General features: G+C 40.6%; 1 protein-coding gene across 1 annotated transcript in view; it reads left to right on the top strand.

Moving 5' to 3' along the window:
- Positions 1–14,563, top strand: part of Ube2h (ubiquitin conjugating enzyme E2 H) — a 98,428-nt gene that overhangs the window by 45,197 nt on the left and 38,668 nt on the right. The window contains exons 2-3 of the mRNA XM_069996757.1: positions 6,122–6,198; positions 8,992–9,066. Coding sequence (XP_069852858.1) covers positions 6,122–6,198; positions 8,992–9,066 — 152 coding nt within the window. The remainder of the gene's footprint in view (positions 1–6,121; positions 6,199–8,991; positions 9,067–14,563) is intronic.

The following is a 14,563-nucleotide window of genomic DNA, read 5'->3' as shown; positions in this document are numbered from 1 at the left end:
GGTTCAAGTGGTGGAGTGTTAGCCCTGAGCAAAATGGGCTCAGGGACAGCGCCCAGGCCCAGAGTTCAAGCCCCAGGCCCCAGAGCTACAGCATCACTACTTATGTGGTGCTAAGGAATTGAACCAGGGCCTCATGCATGCAAGGTAAGCACTCTACCACTGAACCACCTTCCCAGCCCTAGTTCCCCTCCTTTTTAAAGATGATTTTCTGTGCTGGGTATTGGATCAATGGCTTTGTTGCATGCTAGGTTGAGGAATGGAATCTAGGGCCTCAAGCATGGGAGGAAGCACTCTCTCAATGAGCCACCTTCCCAGCCCCAAGACAATTTCTTACAACTATTTGAGCAAGTTATCACATAGGATATTTGCCTAGTAACTACCCTTTTGAATAGTTATCAAGCAGACTTTCAGCAAAGTAGAAGACGCTAATTTTCATTTTACTTTACTTTTTTAGTTTTTAAACACTGTCAAGGCTTTTGTTAAACATTCAGCAGATTGGGCTGGGAAGGTAGCTCAGTGGTAGAGTGCTTGCCTTGCATGCATGAGGCCCTGGGTTCGATTCCTCAGCACCACATAAGCAGAAAAAGCCAGAAGTGGCGCTGTGGCTCAAGTGGTAGAGCGCTAGCCTTGAGCTGAAGAGCTGAGGGACAGTGCCCAGGCCCAGAGTTCAGGCCCCATGACTGGACTCAAAAAAAAAAAAAAAAAAAAAAGAAACATTCAGCAGATAATCATGTGTCTCTCATAACTCATCCAAATGGTCATTTGAAAGTAGGCCCAGTTACATAAGGACACATTCATTTGTTTTTGTTTTGTTTTTGTTGGTTGTGGGGCTTGTACTCTGGGCCTGGGCACTATCCCTCAGCTCTTCAGCTCAAGGGGAGCACTCTACCGCTTGAGCCACAGAGCCACTTCTGGTTTTCTAGTGGTTTATTGGAGATAAGAGTCTCATGGACTTTTCTGCCCAGGCTGGCTTTGAACTGTGATTCTCAGATCTCAGCCTCCTGAGTAGCTAGGATTACAAGTGTGAGCCACTGGTACCCGGCTGATGTTCATTTGTTTTTGAAATAGGGAGTAGTTCTCTACTTGTTAGATCACATATAGATCACATTTAGCATTCTATCTAGTGTATTCATCCTTTTTGCTTTTTCAGTATAAACTCTTGGCAGGGATCTTAAACCTGTTACATCTGTGTGTATATTACTTTTAAAAAGCCCTAAGTCTGTTGTGTTGTTTTCTGGCCTTTTAGTTTTTGTGAAACCAAAGTGGAATTGTTATCAATGCCACTTAATATTTGATACCTGCTATGCCTAATGATTATGGAGTAGTAAACAGTAGGTGTCAGCCATTCATGTTCTGGAAAAAGAAGTAGGAAGTAAGAAGGTCTTGTGATCAGAGCTTTTAGAGCAGTGGTTTCTACATGATTATAAGGACAAATGTGTGTGTGTGTGTGTGTGTGTGTGTGTATTTTCTTTGGATTTAATAGGTATATTTTAAAGAGCTTGCTTTTAAACTTTTTCATTTAGATTATTAAAATTAAAAAAAAAAAATTAACCTTGTGTTCCAAGTAGTTAGGGTTACAGGCCTGAGCCATTGTACTTCTTTTATATACCTTTTTCTTGTGTACCTCTTGGCTCTAAGAAAATTCTAGATTTCATATATTTAAAAAAATTAAATTTGGGGAAGTGAAGGGTAAACAAAGGAGGAGGCTGCAATGCTTGGTAAGAAATGTATCCATTATCCTGCCCATGTAATTGTAGCCCCTTTGTACAGTATGTTCTCAAATAAAATAAAATACAATTTAAAAAAAAAAAATTAAATTTGTTTCTCAGAGAATTTTTATAAACAGCCTTCTAAGGTATTATTTTTGTGTATTAATGATCAACAGACATTACCTTTTACCAAGAAAACTAGGTCGTGAAAGTTGCTTAATTTCTTTGGTCTTCTTTTTTTGTTGTGCTCTACCACTAAGCTACACCCACCAGCTTCTTCTTTTTTTTTTTTTTTTTTTGGTCAGTCATGGGGCTTGAACTCTGGGCCTGGGCGCTGTCCCTCAGCTCCCCACTAGCTTCATATAGTTTTTCTTTAGGTTCAGTGCAATGTGAAATGTTAAATGGATAAAAACTAGTATTTTGTGAATACTTTAGAAGAGAGGAAAATAGGATTTGTGGGCTTATTTATAATTTTCTTTTTACCAGAACAGTATGTTTTTCTGTGTTCAAGTGTCAAAACTGTGGAAATGCCCAGCGCTGGTGGCTCATACCTATAACTAGCTACTCAGAAGGCTGAGATCTGAAAATCACATTTCGAAGCCAGCCCAGTCAAGTCCAGTTAACACCAGAAAACCAGAAGTGGTGCTGTGGCTCAAAAGTGGTAAAGCATTAGCCTTGAGCAAAAGAGCTCAGGGACAGACAGTGCCTAGGCCCTGTTACAACCATAACCAATGATCCCACCCCTCCCCACCCAATTTTTTTTTAATTGATGAAAATACTACTGCTGTAGATATGTATATGGTAAAACTTTGTTAAATTTTTTTTTATTTTTTATTTCTTTTTTTTTTTTAATTGTGAAAATACCATACAGAGGGGTTACAGTTACATGGGCAAGGTAATGAGTACATTTCTTATCAAGCATTGTTGCCTCCTCCTTTGTTTCCCCTTCCCATCCCTTTCCATCCCCCCCCCCCCCCCCCGCCAAAGTTGTAAAGTTCGTTTTCTACATAACGTCTTGTACATCTTATTGTTGCAATGAGTCCACCTGTATCCCTATTTAAGCAGTTTGTTTTTTCCCTTACCCTCCACAAATTATACCAACATCAATTACAGTGAAAACAGGTTAAACTTGGTGGTACTAGATATGCATGCTAAGCACTTGCTCAACTCTGCCACCACCAAATGCACATTTATCATATACTATATATATTTTTTTTCTCCCTAATTTTAAATATGTTGTAGGCTTTTTTTTTTTTTTTTTTCCTGTCAGTTGTGTGGCTTGAATCTGGGCCTAGGTGCTGTCCCTCAGCTCTTCAGCTCAAGGCAAGTGTTGCCACAGCGCAACTTCTGGTTTTCTGGTGGTTTATTGGCAAGAGATTCACGGAGTTTCCTGCCCAGGCTGGCTTTAAACCTCGATCCTCAGATCTTAGCCTCCTGAGTAGCTAGGAATACAGGCATGAGCCACCAGGGCATGGCTTCTTTTTATATACACTAATCATTTCCTCTGTGTTTCTGGATGTAGTCTCATTCTCAGAAAGGCCTTTCACGATGGGAAAGTACTTTCTTTGAGGGCTCTGTTCCTTATACTTAATTACATCTGGATTTGACTTCCCCGACTCCCAGTGAAAGTGATGCTTTTTTTCCCCTACATTTTAAAACATTTTATTTATTTATTTATTTTTGTTGGTTGTGGGGCCTGAACTCTAGGCCTGGGCGTTGTCCCTCAGCTCTTCAGCTCAAGGCTAGCGCTCTACCACTTGAGCCACAGCGCCACTTCTGGCTTTTTCTGCTTAATGTAGTGCTGAGGAATGGAATCCAGGGCCTCATGCATGCAAGGCAAGCGCTCTACCACTGAGCCACCTTCCCATCTCCTACATTTTAAAACATTTTAAACATGCACTTTAAGAAAATTCTTACATGCCTCTGACGTCTTGAGTATTTCATTTTAATTTAGTCCCCCCCCACACCCCACCTTTAAAGCTAGAGCTAGCATTTATAACTAATGTTAAATTATAAATCTTAATTAACTTACTAAGATTTTGGAATAAAACGTGTAGCTAATTTTATTGAAGATTAAATTAATCAGTTGTTAGACTCTAAAAAAAAAAAAAAAAAGAAGGGGCTGGGAAGGTGGCTCAGTGGTAGAGTGCTTGCCTTGCATGCCTGAGGCCCTGGGTTCGATTCCTCAGCACCACATAAGCAAAAAGAAAAAAGCCGGGAGAGGCACTGTGGCTCAAGTGGTAGAGCACTAGCCTTGAGCTGAAGAGCTGAGGCCCAGAGTTCAGGCCCCACAACCGGACCCCAAAAAAAAAAAGAAAAAAAATTCTTATAGTAGCATCAACTTGGGAATATTTTGCAAGTGTCAGGAAGATCAGGAAGAATTTAGTACACCAGAGATATCAATTTTTCTATTTAGATTCTATTTTAATCCTTTTAGTGTGTTTATTGAAATAAGTTTTATTTAGAAAAGAATTAGATCAAATTGGCCTACTCTGAATTAACTTACTTAAATATCTATTGTAGATATACTATCCAAGACTTGAGCAAAGAATTTATGGAAAATACATCTGAACTCAGCTTGACTCTGGTGACTCACACCTGTAATCCTAGCCACTCAGGAGGCTTAAGATTTGAGGATCACAGTTTGAAGCTCACACAGGCAGAAAAGGCCATGAAACTCTTATCTCCAATAAAATTACTCAGAAAAGCTAGAAGTAGAGCTGTGGTTCAAGTGGTAGTGCTAACCTTAAGCAAAAGAAGCTCAGGGACAGTGTGCAGGCCCTCAGTTCAAGTGCCAGGACCAGCAAAAAAAAACAAAACAATTATATACACACACATACACATATATACACACACTCATATACACATAAATACATACCTGGACTCATGCAATCTGTACTGTAACCTGTTGGGCACAGGCTTAGGAAACCAAAAAACTTAATTTCAAACCTGTAAAAGTAATCACTTTTTTTTGCCAGGCCTGGTTGTACACATTGATGATCTCAATACTTGAGAGATAGAGGCTGAAGGATTGTGAGTTGGAGGACTGCCTGGACTACGTAACAAGACCCTCTCTCAAAACATAACCCCGACCATTTTTTCCTCTCCTTAAGAAATCATTAAAATTTTCTCTTTGATTTCATTTTCTTTTGATAGTACATGTAATTAAAACATAAATTACCATGCTGGTTGAGAAATATGTTTCCAATCTGTTGTGTCTGGCTTCCTTTTATATTTTTCCTTTTTCTTTTCTTTCTTTTTTTTTTTTCTTGATGTTACAGTGTGATTTGAAAGTTTCCCAAAGCCTAAAATTGTATCGAGTTTACTGGGTTATATACCACAAAGGAGAGACATTGGTTAGATTTAGACCAGTCACCCTCTCTCCTACTGGTACAGATTTAACTTGATTTTGGTAATTGAATCTTAGTACTTTAAAGAAGTCAGAGTCTCAGGGCTAGGTAGCTTTTAGAGGAAGAGAATTAAAAGTGATTAGACTAGGCTTAGAACTGAAAGGCAAATCTAGAGGAAGGGAATTTGAGGAGGAAGAGAAGGAAGGAAAGAGTAGGTGAAAATAAATGGCACAAGTAAGATGTTTTATTTTTTATTTATTTATTATTTTGCCAGTCCTTGGGCTTGAACTTAGGGCCTGGGCTCTGTCCCTGAGCCTCTCTGTACTTGAGGCCAGTGCTCTACCACTTGAGCCACAGCATCACTTCGAGCCTTTTCTGTGTATGTGGTACTGAGGAATCCAACCCAAGGCTTCATGTATGCTAGGCAAGCACTCTACCACTAAACCACATTCCCAGCATCCTAAGTAAGATGTTAATTTTTTTTTTTGGCCCTTGTAATAAGTTGTATTACCTATTTTGATAGTTCCATGAGCCAAAGAGAAAACTGTGGAGCTGTCCTCAGTAATTCGGTTATTGTAGGAACATAGCTCTTCTAGTTTTGGAATTGGTGTTTTGTTAAACATTTGAATTTGACTGGATTTAAGTTAAGGGCCCATTGGTTAGAAAGGAAAAGATATAGAGGGGAGAAAAAACTTAAAAGTGCTATTTTTCATTTACATATTATTCATTTTCCCTTCAAGAAGTCCTATGAAGTGGTATTTTCTGTGTTGAGAAAGAACAAAGGGTTGGGTAGTCAGTTGCTTTATTTGTCTAGGCTAAAAAACACAGTAAATGGCAGTCAGGAGATATGAACATAAGTCTCTCTGAATCCGGTGATTATGCATATCCTTCTCATAAGCATATAGATGACCTAAATCTCTAGAGATATTATATATATTTTACATTTTACTATTTCCTGTCAAGTTTTGGTAACACTTTTTAACTGGCCTGTTTTGAGGATGTCATCAAAAGTTCTTCTCTATAATACATAGTCTGTGTGATTTCCTTTACCTTCTACCTTAGCATTGAGAGTAAACATGAGGTTACAATCCTGGGAGGACTCAATGAATTTGTAGTGAAGTTTTATGGACCACAAGGAAGTAAGTACATGTGTTACTATGTGTTTTTCTGTTGCAGTGGTTTTTTACTCTCTTCCTTAATAGAATATCTGAGAGAGGTGATGGCATGCATAGCTTTTCAAAAGTAGGTTCAATTGAACTCCAGAAACAGCAAGTGAGAACTTTGTACCAGTGGCTCACACCTGTAATCCTAGCTACTCAGGAGGCTGAGATCATGGTTCAAAACTAGTTGGGGAAGCCGGGCGCCGGTGGCTAATCCTAGCTACTCAGGAGGCTGAGATCTGAGGATCATGGTTCAAAGCCAGTACGGGCAGGAAAGTCCGTGAAACTCTTATCTCCAATAAACCACCAGAAAACTGGAAGTGGCATTAGCTCAAGTGGTAGAGTGTTCACCTAGAGCTGAAGAGCGCAGGGACAGTGCTCAGGCCCAGAGTTCAAGCCCCATGACCGACCCCCCCCCCAAAAAAAAAAAAAAACTAGCTGGGGCAGGAAAGCCTGTGAGACTCTTAACTCCAATAAACTACTCTGAAAATGCTGGAAGTGGTGCTGCGGCATACGTGGTAGTACATTAGCATTGAGCACAAAGAGGCTCGGACAGTGCTCAGCCCCTGAGTTCAGTCCCCAGGACCAGAAAGAGAAAAAAAAGAGAAAGCATCGAGGAAATTTTTGTCTCATTATAATTATTTTATATACTTATTTTATGAGTTATGAATTTTGGGTTTTGTTATAGATGGCCACATGAGTGGTTTCTGGGAAGTGCATTTTCTTGTTTGCTTTTGAGTGCAGAACAATTGGTTGAGATAGGAAAAAAGGGAATACAGCTATTAATTACCGAATAATTGAATAGTGTTTAATAGAACTAAGTAAAATTGAATAATAAGGGCTGGGAAGGTGACTCAGTGGTAGAATGCTTGCCTTGCATGCATGAGGCCCTGGGTTCAATTCCTCAGCACCACATAAGTAGAAAAAGCCAGAAGTGGTGCTATGGCTCAAGTGGTAGAGCTCTAGCCTTGAGCTTAAGCACTGAGGGACAGTGCCTAGACCCTGAATTCAAGCCCCACAACTGACAAAAAAATAAAAAATAAACTGAGTAATAAGAATATTTTCTAGGGCTGGGAAGGTGGTTCAGTGGTAGAGCGCTTGCCTTGCATGCCAGAGACCCTGGGTTCGATTCCTCAGCACCACATAAGGAAAAAAAAACGAAAAAAGCCGGAAGTGGCGCTGTGGCTCCAGTGGTAGAGTGCTAGCCTTGAGCTGAAGAGCTGAGGGACAACACCCAGGCCCAGAGTTCAGGCCCCACGACCGGACTCAAAAAAAAAAAAAAAAGAATACTTTCTAACTCTGGATCCTCTAAAGTATATTAGTCTGAACATGGAGGTTGTAGTAGTTCCCTGAGTCTTAAAGAAATTTAAAGGTTTTCAGCAAAACTGCTTAACGTTTAATTATATTCAGATTTATTTTTAATTTGGAGACACAGTTTTGGTTTTGGTTTTGGTTTTTTTTTAAATATTATGGCTGGGTGCCAGTGGCTCATGCCTGTAATCCTAGCTACTCAGGAAGCTGAGCTCTGAGGATCATGGTTCAAAGCCAGCCCAGGCAGGAAAATCTGGGGCTTGCACTCTGGGCCTGGGTGCTTTCCTGACTTCAGCTCTTTAACTCAAGCCAAGCATTCTAACCCTTGAGCCATAGGACCACTTCCAGTTTTCTGATGGTTAATTGGAGATAAGAGTCTCATGGACTTTCTTTGCCTGGGCGGGCTTTGTTTTTTTGTGTTTGTTTGTTTTGTCCTGGGGCCTGAACTCTTGCGCCTGGGTGCTGTCCCTCAGCTTTTCAGCTGAAGGCTAGTAGTGCTCTACTACTTGAGTCATAGTGCCACTTCCAGCTTTTTCTGCTTATGTGGTGCTGAGGAATTGAACCCAGGGCCTCATGCATACAAGGCAAGCACTCTACCACTGAGCTACCTTGCCAGCTCCTGGGTTTCTTTTTTTGTTTTTGTTTTTTGCCTGTCATGGAACCTGAACTCTGGGCCTGGGCGCTGTCCCTCAGCTCTTCAGCTCAAGGCTAGCTCTACCACTTGAGCTATAGCACCACTTCTGGCCTTCTCTGCATATGTGGTGCTGAGGAATGGAACCCAGGGCCTCTTGCATGCAAGGCAAGTACTCTACCACTGAGCCACCTTCCCAGCCCTCTGGGCTGGATTTGATATGCAATCCTCAGATTGATCTCAGCCTCCTGAGTAGCTAGGATTATAGGCGTGAGCCACCACTGCTGTCTTGTGGGACTTTTATGTCCAGTAAACCACCAGAAAACCAGAAGTGGTGCTGTGTCTTAAGTGGTAAAGTGCTCACCTTGAGCTAAAGAGCTCAGGGACAGTACCCAGGCCCAGAGTTCAAGCCCCATGACCACCCCCCCCCAAAAAATTGATTTTTAAGTGTTGTACAAAATGATTCCAATTCCAGAAGTCAAGTTATGAATACAAATGCATCTTGTCCAATGTTGCCCTTTCCATCATTCTCCCCCTACTTTTTCCCTATCTCATCCCTATCCTCAAGTTACACAGTTCAATTTTTATATAATGTATATTTAATATAATGACTGCATTTGCTCACTCTTCTTCCCTCCATTCCTCTACCCTCCCCTCTCATGGCCCTCCACTCCAACATGTTTCAGCTTCCTAATAGTCACTTAGTTGAATGTTCATTAGTTGTTCAAAGGAATTACACCATTGGACTCCTCCTCTAAGTATACCTCCTTAAGTCAGTTTGCTTGTGGAGACATAGTTTTAATGTATGACATTTGTTACTTTTATTTCAGCACCATATGAAGGTGGAGTATGGAAAGTTAGAGTGGATCTTCCTGACAAATACCCTTTCAAATCACCATCTATAGGTACGTGACTACTTGGTTTCTCTGCTTCAATAATTTGAGTGGGGAAAAAAGAACTGTGTTTTATGGAAGATAATTGATTCCAGAAATTATTACTTAATTGAGTTTTTCCAGTTTTAGCTTGGATTATTTAGTGGCTTTGGGGGAGATTTCATAGTGTAATAGAAAGCATAACATATTCTTACCTGATCATAATGACTTCTAGATTTTTATTTCAGTGTCCAGCAACTTTAAGATACATTGTCCATTCAGACTGCTAACAATAAAAAACAAGCATGCCTTCAGTCTCATTCTGTTGTTAGAGTGAATATTATATAATATTCTATCATTTAAAAATCCATCCTAGATCTTACTTAGCTCTAATTAGATCTAGCTCTGAATACTGGATAGTGAAATGACCCTTTTATACTCTATACATCCTCAATTTTTTAGCCTTTCAAACAGCATCCAAAAGAATAGCAGCCTCAGTGGGTTATATAAGATGTGCTTTTTCTTGCCTCCTTCCTCCCAGCTTAATTGGTGATGTTATTATTCCTTCATCCCCACTAAGGCAATCACTGATAATTTTTAGCATTTTAATGTCAGACTATAAAGGTACATCTGTTTGGAAGTAAACAACTTAACAAACTGTGAGATGGGTTGGTTCATGCCTGTATTCCTAGCTACTCAGGAGACTGAGATCTGAGGATCATAGTTTACTTTGTATTTGTTTGCTTTGTATTTACAACATTAAGTTAATTTTAACTAATTTTCTGAAAATTTCCTTACTGCAGACCTTGGGAAGTCATTTGCATTTCTTTTATCTAGCATTTCCTAAAAGTTCTGAAAATACAGATGAACTGTCAGCCTCTTCACAGAAAACTTTCATAAAAATACTAGCTTAGGGACTGGGAAGGTAGCTCAGTGGTAGAGTGCTTGCTTTACATGCATGAGGCTCTGGGTTCGATTCCTCAGCACCACACAAGCAGAAAAAGTTAGAAGTGGTGTTGTGGCTCAAGTGGTAGAGCACTAGCCTTGAGCTAAAGAGCTGAGGGACAGCACCCAGACCCAGAGTTCAGGCCCTACAACCGACCAAAAAAAAAAAAAAATTACTAGCTTATAAAGTACAAGTTCTGGGCTGGGAAGGTGGCTCAGTGGTAGAGCACTTGCCTTACATGCATGAGGCCCTGGGTTCGATTCCTCAGCACCACATAAGCAGAAAAGGCCAGAAGTGGCACTGTGGCTCAAGTGGTAGAGTGCTAGCCTTGAGCTGAAGAGCTCAGGGACAGTGCCCAGGCCCAGAGTTCTGACCCCATGACTGGCAAAAAAAAAAATAAAGTACAAGTTCTGAGTAATCATAGCTTCTTTTTTGTTCTTATGCTTTGTTTTATCTCCTTTGTGAGGATCCTAGTTCGAAGTTAGCCCAGGCAAGAAAGTCCTGTCCAATTAACCATCAGAAAATGGGAAGTGGCACTGAGGCTCAAAGCTAGCTTTAAGTAGAAGAGCTTAGGGACAGCGCCCAGGCCCTGAGTTCGAGACCCACACTTGACCACACACAAAAAAATTATAGAATTATAGAATAGTAGTAATTTAAAAGTTAATTGTTTTGCTTCAGTCTAAATATGATTTTTTTTCTTGGTCAGTTGTAGGGCTTGAACTTGGGGCCTGGGCCATAGTGTCACTTCTGGTTTTCTAGTAGTTAATTGGAAATAAGAATCTTATGGACTTTTCCTCTCTGGGCTGGCTTTAAAGGGTGAGCCTCAAATCTGAGCCTTCTGAGTAGCTAGGATTATAGACATAAGCCACCAGCACCTATTATAGATGATTTTTAAATATTGTAAAATAGTGATCAATTTTAAATAAAACCAATAAAATTGAAATATATTAAGCAGGCTTTGTTGTTCATTCCACACCTCATGGTAAGAATTACCAGCATTGTAGGACTCATCTAAAAATGGATTTGGGGATTGGGGAAACATGCACAAATCTTTTCATAATTAAAAAGAGCCTTACTTTCTTTACATAAAAAAAAAAAAGAATTACCAGCATTCACATATCTTGATGTTGCTGTAGACTGTCTTCAAAACTAATGCTAGGCCGGGCGCTGGTGGCTCACGCCTGTAATCCTAGCTACTCAGGAGGCTGAGATCTGAGGATCTCGGTTCAAAGCCAGCCCTGGCAGGAGAGACCGTGAGACTCCTATCTCGAATAAACAACCAGAAAACCGGAAGTGGCGCTGTAGAGTGGTAGAGTACTCACCTTGAGCTGAAGAGCTGAAGGACAGTGCCCAGGCCCAGAGTTCAAGCCCCACGACCAACCAAAAAAAAAACAAAAAACTAATGCTAGATCTCCTGGAGTTTAGATCAACACTCCCAACTATAAAAATATATGAAGCAAGCCAGGCGGGGGTGGTTCACGCCTGTAATCTTAGCTACCCAGGAGCTGAGATCTGAGGATCGTGGTTCAAAGCCAGCCCAGGTAGGAAAGTCGGTGAAACTCTTATCTCCAATAAACACTAAGAAAACTGGAAGTGGCGCTGTAGCTCAAGTGGTAGAGTGCTTGCCTTGAGCTGAAGAGCTGAGGGACAGCGCTTAGGCCCAGGGTTCAAACCCCATAACCGACCAAAAAAAAAAAAAAAAAAAAAAATATATATATATATATATATATATATGAAGCAAAATATCCTGAATTTTTGTTTTGATTTCAGGTTCCTGCATTTTTGTGTAGGGCAAATAGAAGAGTTAGGTGGTCACAGAAGTAAAAACCACCAAAAGGAGCAACCTCTCTCCCAGTATCTAGCTGCTTTCTGTGCTCTAAAAATACTACAGAGCTTCTCATTCCTTTTTAGGCTAGGGAACTCTTACTGTACATTTGAGCAACAGCTGGTCATTTATATCAGGTTCTTAGGTGCTTTTTCTAAGCCTAGCAATCAAGAAGATTCTTTATGGATAAATAAGTCAGAAATGTTTTTATCGCTGCAAGGACTTTCAAAGTTGTAGAGTTAAGAATGGTAAAGTGGATGGGAGCTGTGAAGTATTGTCTGAGACAGCTCCTGAGTACAGCTGAGAAGCCCGTGCAGCTTTCTGGGCTCCATTCCATAGTGACAGAATGTGGGTATCCCACATTTTCTGGCTTCTAAAAAAGACTCCCAGTTTATTCATCTCAACTTTAGGGTGCTTTTTATTCTTTCCACTTTAACTCTGCGCCTGGGTGCTATCCCTCAGCTCTTTAGCTCAAGGCTGGCGCTCTACCACTTGAGTCAGAGTTCCACTTCTGGTTTTCTGTTGGTTTATTGGAGATGAGAGTCTCACGGACTTTCCTGCCTGGGCTGCCGTTGAACCATAATCCTCAGATCTCAGCCGCCTGAGTAGGATTACAGGTATGAGCCACCAGTGCCCGGCTCTAAAAATTCTTTTAAAAACAGTAAGAGTAATGTCTTAGTTCCCTTTGAAAAACATATTTGCACAGTTTAAGATGTGTTTATATTCCTAGTGTTGCTTAAAAAAAAATCTGTATTGTTAAAATGAACTTTAGGGGGATCTATTTTAAAGATGGAAAAGTGAGACTCAAATGAATCACTACTGAGCTAATTGAAGTCTGCAGAATCTGGCTTCCTTGGGTTTTCTGTTTTGTTCTTTTTGTAGGTTTTGGGGGTAGAGGTTTGCCATACCAGATGAATTCAGAATGGCACTTAACTGCTAGAGTAACTATATGTTACATGTCCAGTGTGTTGAGGTCATAGCAAATGTAATCTCTCTAAATCAAAATGTCCACTGATTTTGTTGACGGTTCCTAAAGGATTCAGTAGAGGATTTGTAGGACAGGTATTTTCAGTGATGAGGAAAGAAAAAAAATGAAGCCACTTGGCTGAGCATTATGATAATAGCTCATGTCTATAATCCTAGCATTTGAGAGGCTAAGGCAGGATTGTGAGTTCAAGGCTAATTGAGATCCTATCTGATTTCACTTAAAATTACTTGCTTAAGGGGGCTGGGAAGGTGGCTCAGTGGTAGAGTGCTTAACTCGCATACATGAGGTCCTGGGTTCAATTCCTCAGCACCACATAAATAGAAAAGGCTGGAAGTGGAGCTGTGGCTCAAATGGTAGAGAACTAGCCTTGAGCTGAAGAGCTGAGGGACAGTGTCCAGGCCCAGAGTTCAAGCCCCATGACTGACCAAAAAAAATTACTTAAGTTCATCAAACTAAAACTAACATTAAAAATAAATTTTTTAAACATATTTTTTTATTTTTTGGGTGCTGGTAGCTCATGCCTATATTCCTAGCTACTCAGGAGATTGAGATCCTAGGATCATGGTTCAAAGCCAGCCCAGGCAGGAAAGTCAATGAGACTGTTATTTCCAGTTAACCACCAAAAGGCCAAAGTGGCACTGTGGCTCAAGTCGAAGAGTACTAACTAGCCTTAAACAAAAAGCTTAAAGACAATGAGTAGGCCCTGAGTTCATGCCTCAGAACTAGTACCTAACTCAATTAATCAAACAGTACTAAGGATTGAATCCAAGGTCTTCCAAATCAGCAAACATTCTACCATTGAACTACATCCTTTGTCCTCGTTTTTTTTTTTTTTGGTCTGGTCATGGGGCCTGAACTCTGGGCCTGGGCGCTGTCCCTCAGCTCTTCAGCTCAAGGCTAGCACTCTACCACTTGAGCCACAGTGCCACTTCCAGCTTTTTTTTTTCTGCTTATGTGGTGCTGAAGAATTGAACCCAGGGCCTCATGCTTGCAAGGCAAGCGCTCTACCACTGAGCCAACTTCCCAGCCCCTTTGTCCTCATTTTTTTACACAAGTTCCCATTATTGTAGCCCAGGCTGAGCTCTGTCTTCCAAGCACTAGGATTATATATGTGTACCACTACCCCCAGCACCAAAAAAGCTACTATTAAGTGCTTACTCAATGCCAGTTACTCTTCAAATGTTTCACTTACATTAACTCATTTAATCTTTATTGCAGCCAATCTACTATTCAATCTAGTTTTAGGAGGGCAGAGATAAACTTGACAGAAAACACACATAGTGGGACTTAAAAGTCCGACTAGAGTCTGAACTCTTAACCATGACTTTATTTAGTTAGAGACTTGCAAGTGAATCTTTGACTTCAGGTTCTGTATGTTCTATACTGCCCTGCCCCTAACCATTGAAATATGCATCACCAACAGTGTGGTTATATAAATGAGCAGAACACTGAAACATAGAACTATAGGCTGGGAAGGTGGCTCAGTGATAGAGTGCTTGCCTCGCATGCATGAGGCCCTGGGTTCGATTCCTCATCACCACATAAGCAGAAAAAGCTGGAAGTGACACTGTGGCTCAAGTGGTAGAGTGCTAGCCTTGAGTTGAAGAACTGAGGGACAGCACCCAGGCCCAGAGTTTTGGCCCCATGATCAGCAAAAATAAATAAATAAATAAACTATAGGCAAGTCAAGTAGTCTGATAATCTACTAGGTTGGTAGAAGAATTAGCACTTCACTTTTTCTTAGTTCCAAATGAACATTTTCTTTTTTTCT

Source organism: Dipodomys merriami, unplaced genomic scaffold (assembly GCF_024711535.1).
Source record: "Dipodomys merriami isolate MVZ:Mamm:240054 unplaced genomic scaffold, mDipMer1.0.p SCAF_5, whole genome shotgun sequence".
NCBI lineage: Eukaryota > Metazoa > Chordata > Mammalia > Rodentia > Heteromyidae > Dipodomys > Dipodomys merriami.
Note: the sequence above shows the minus strand (reverse complement) of the source record. Positions and strands in the feature narration are given on the sequence as shown.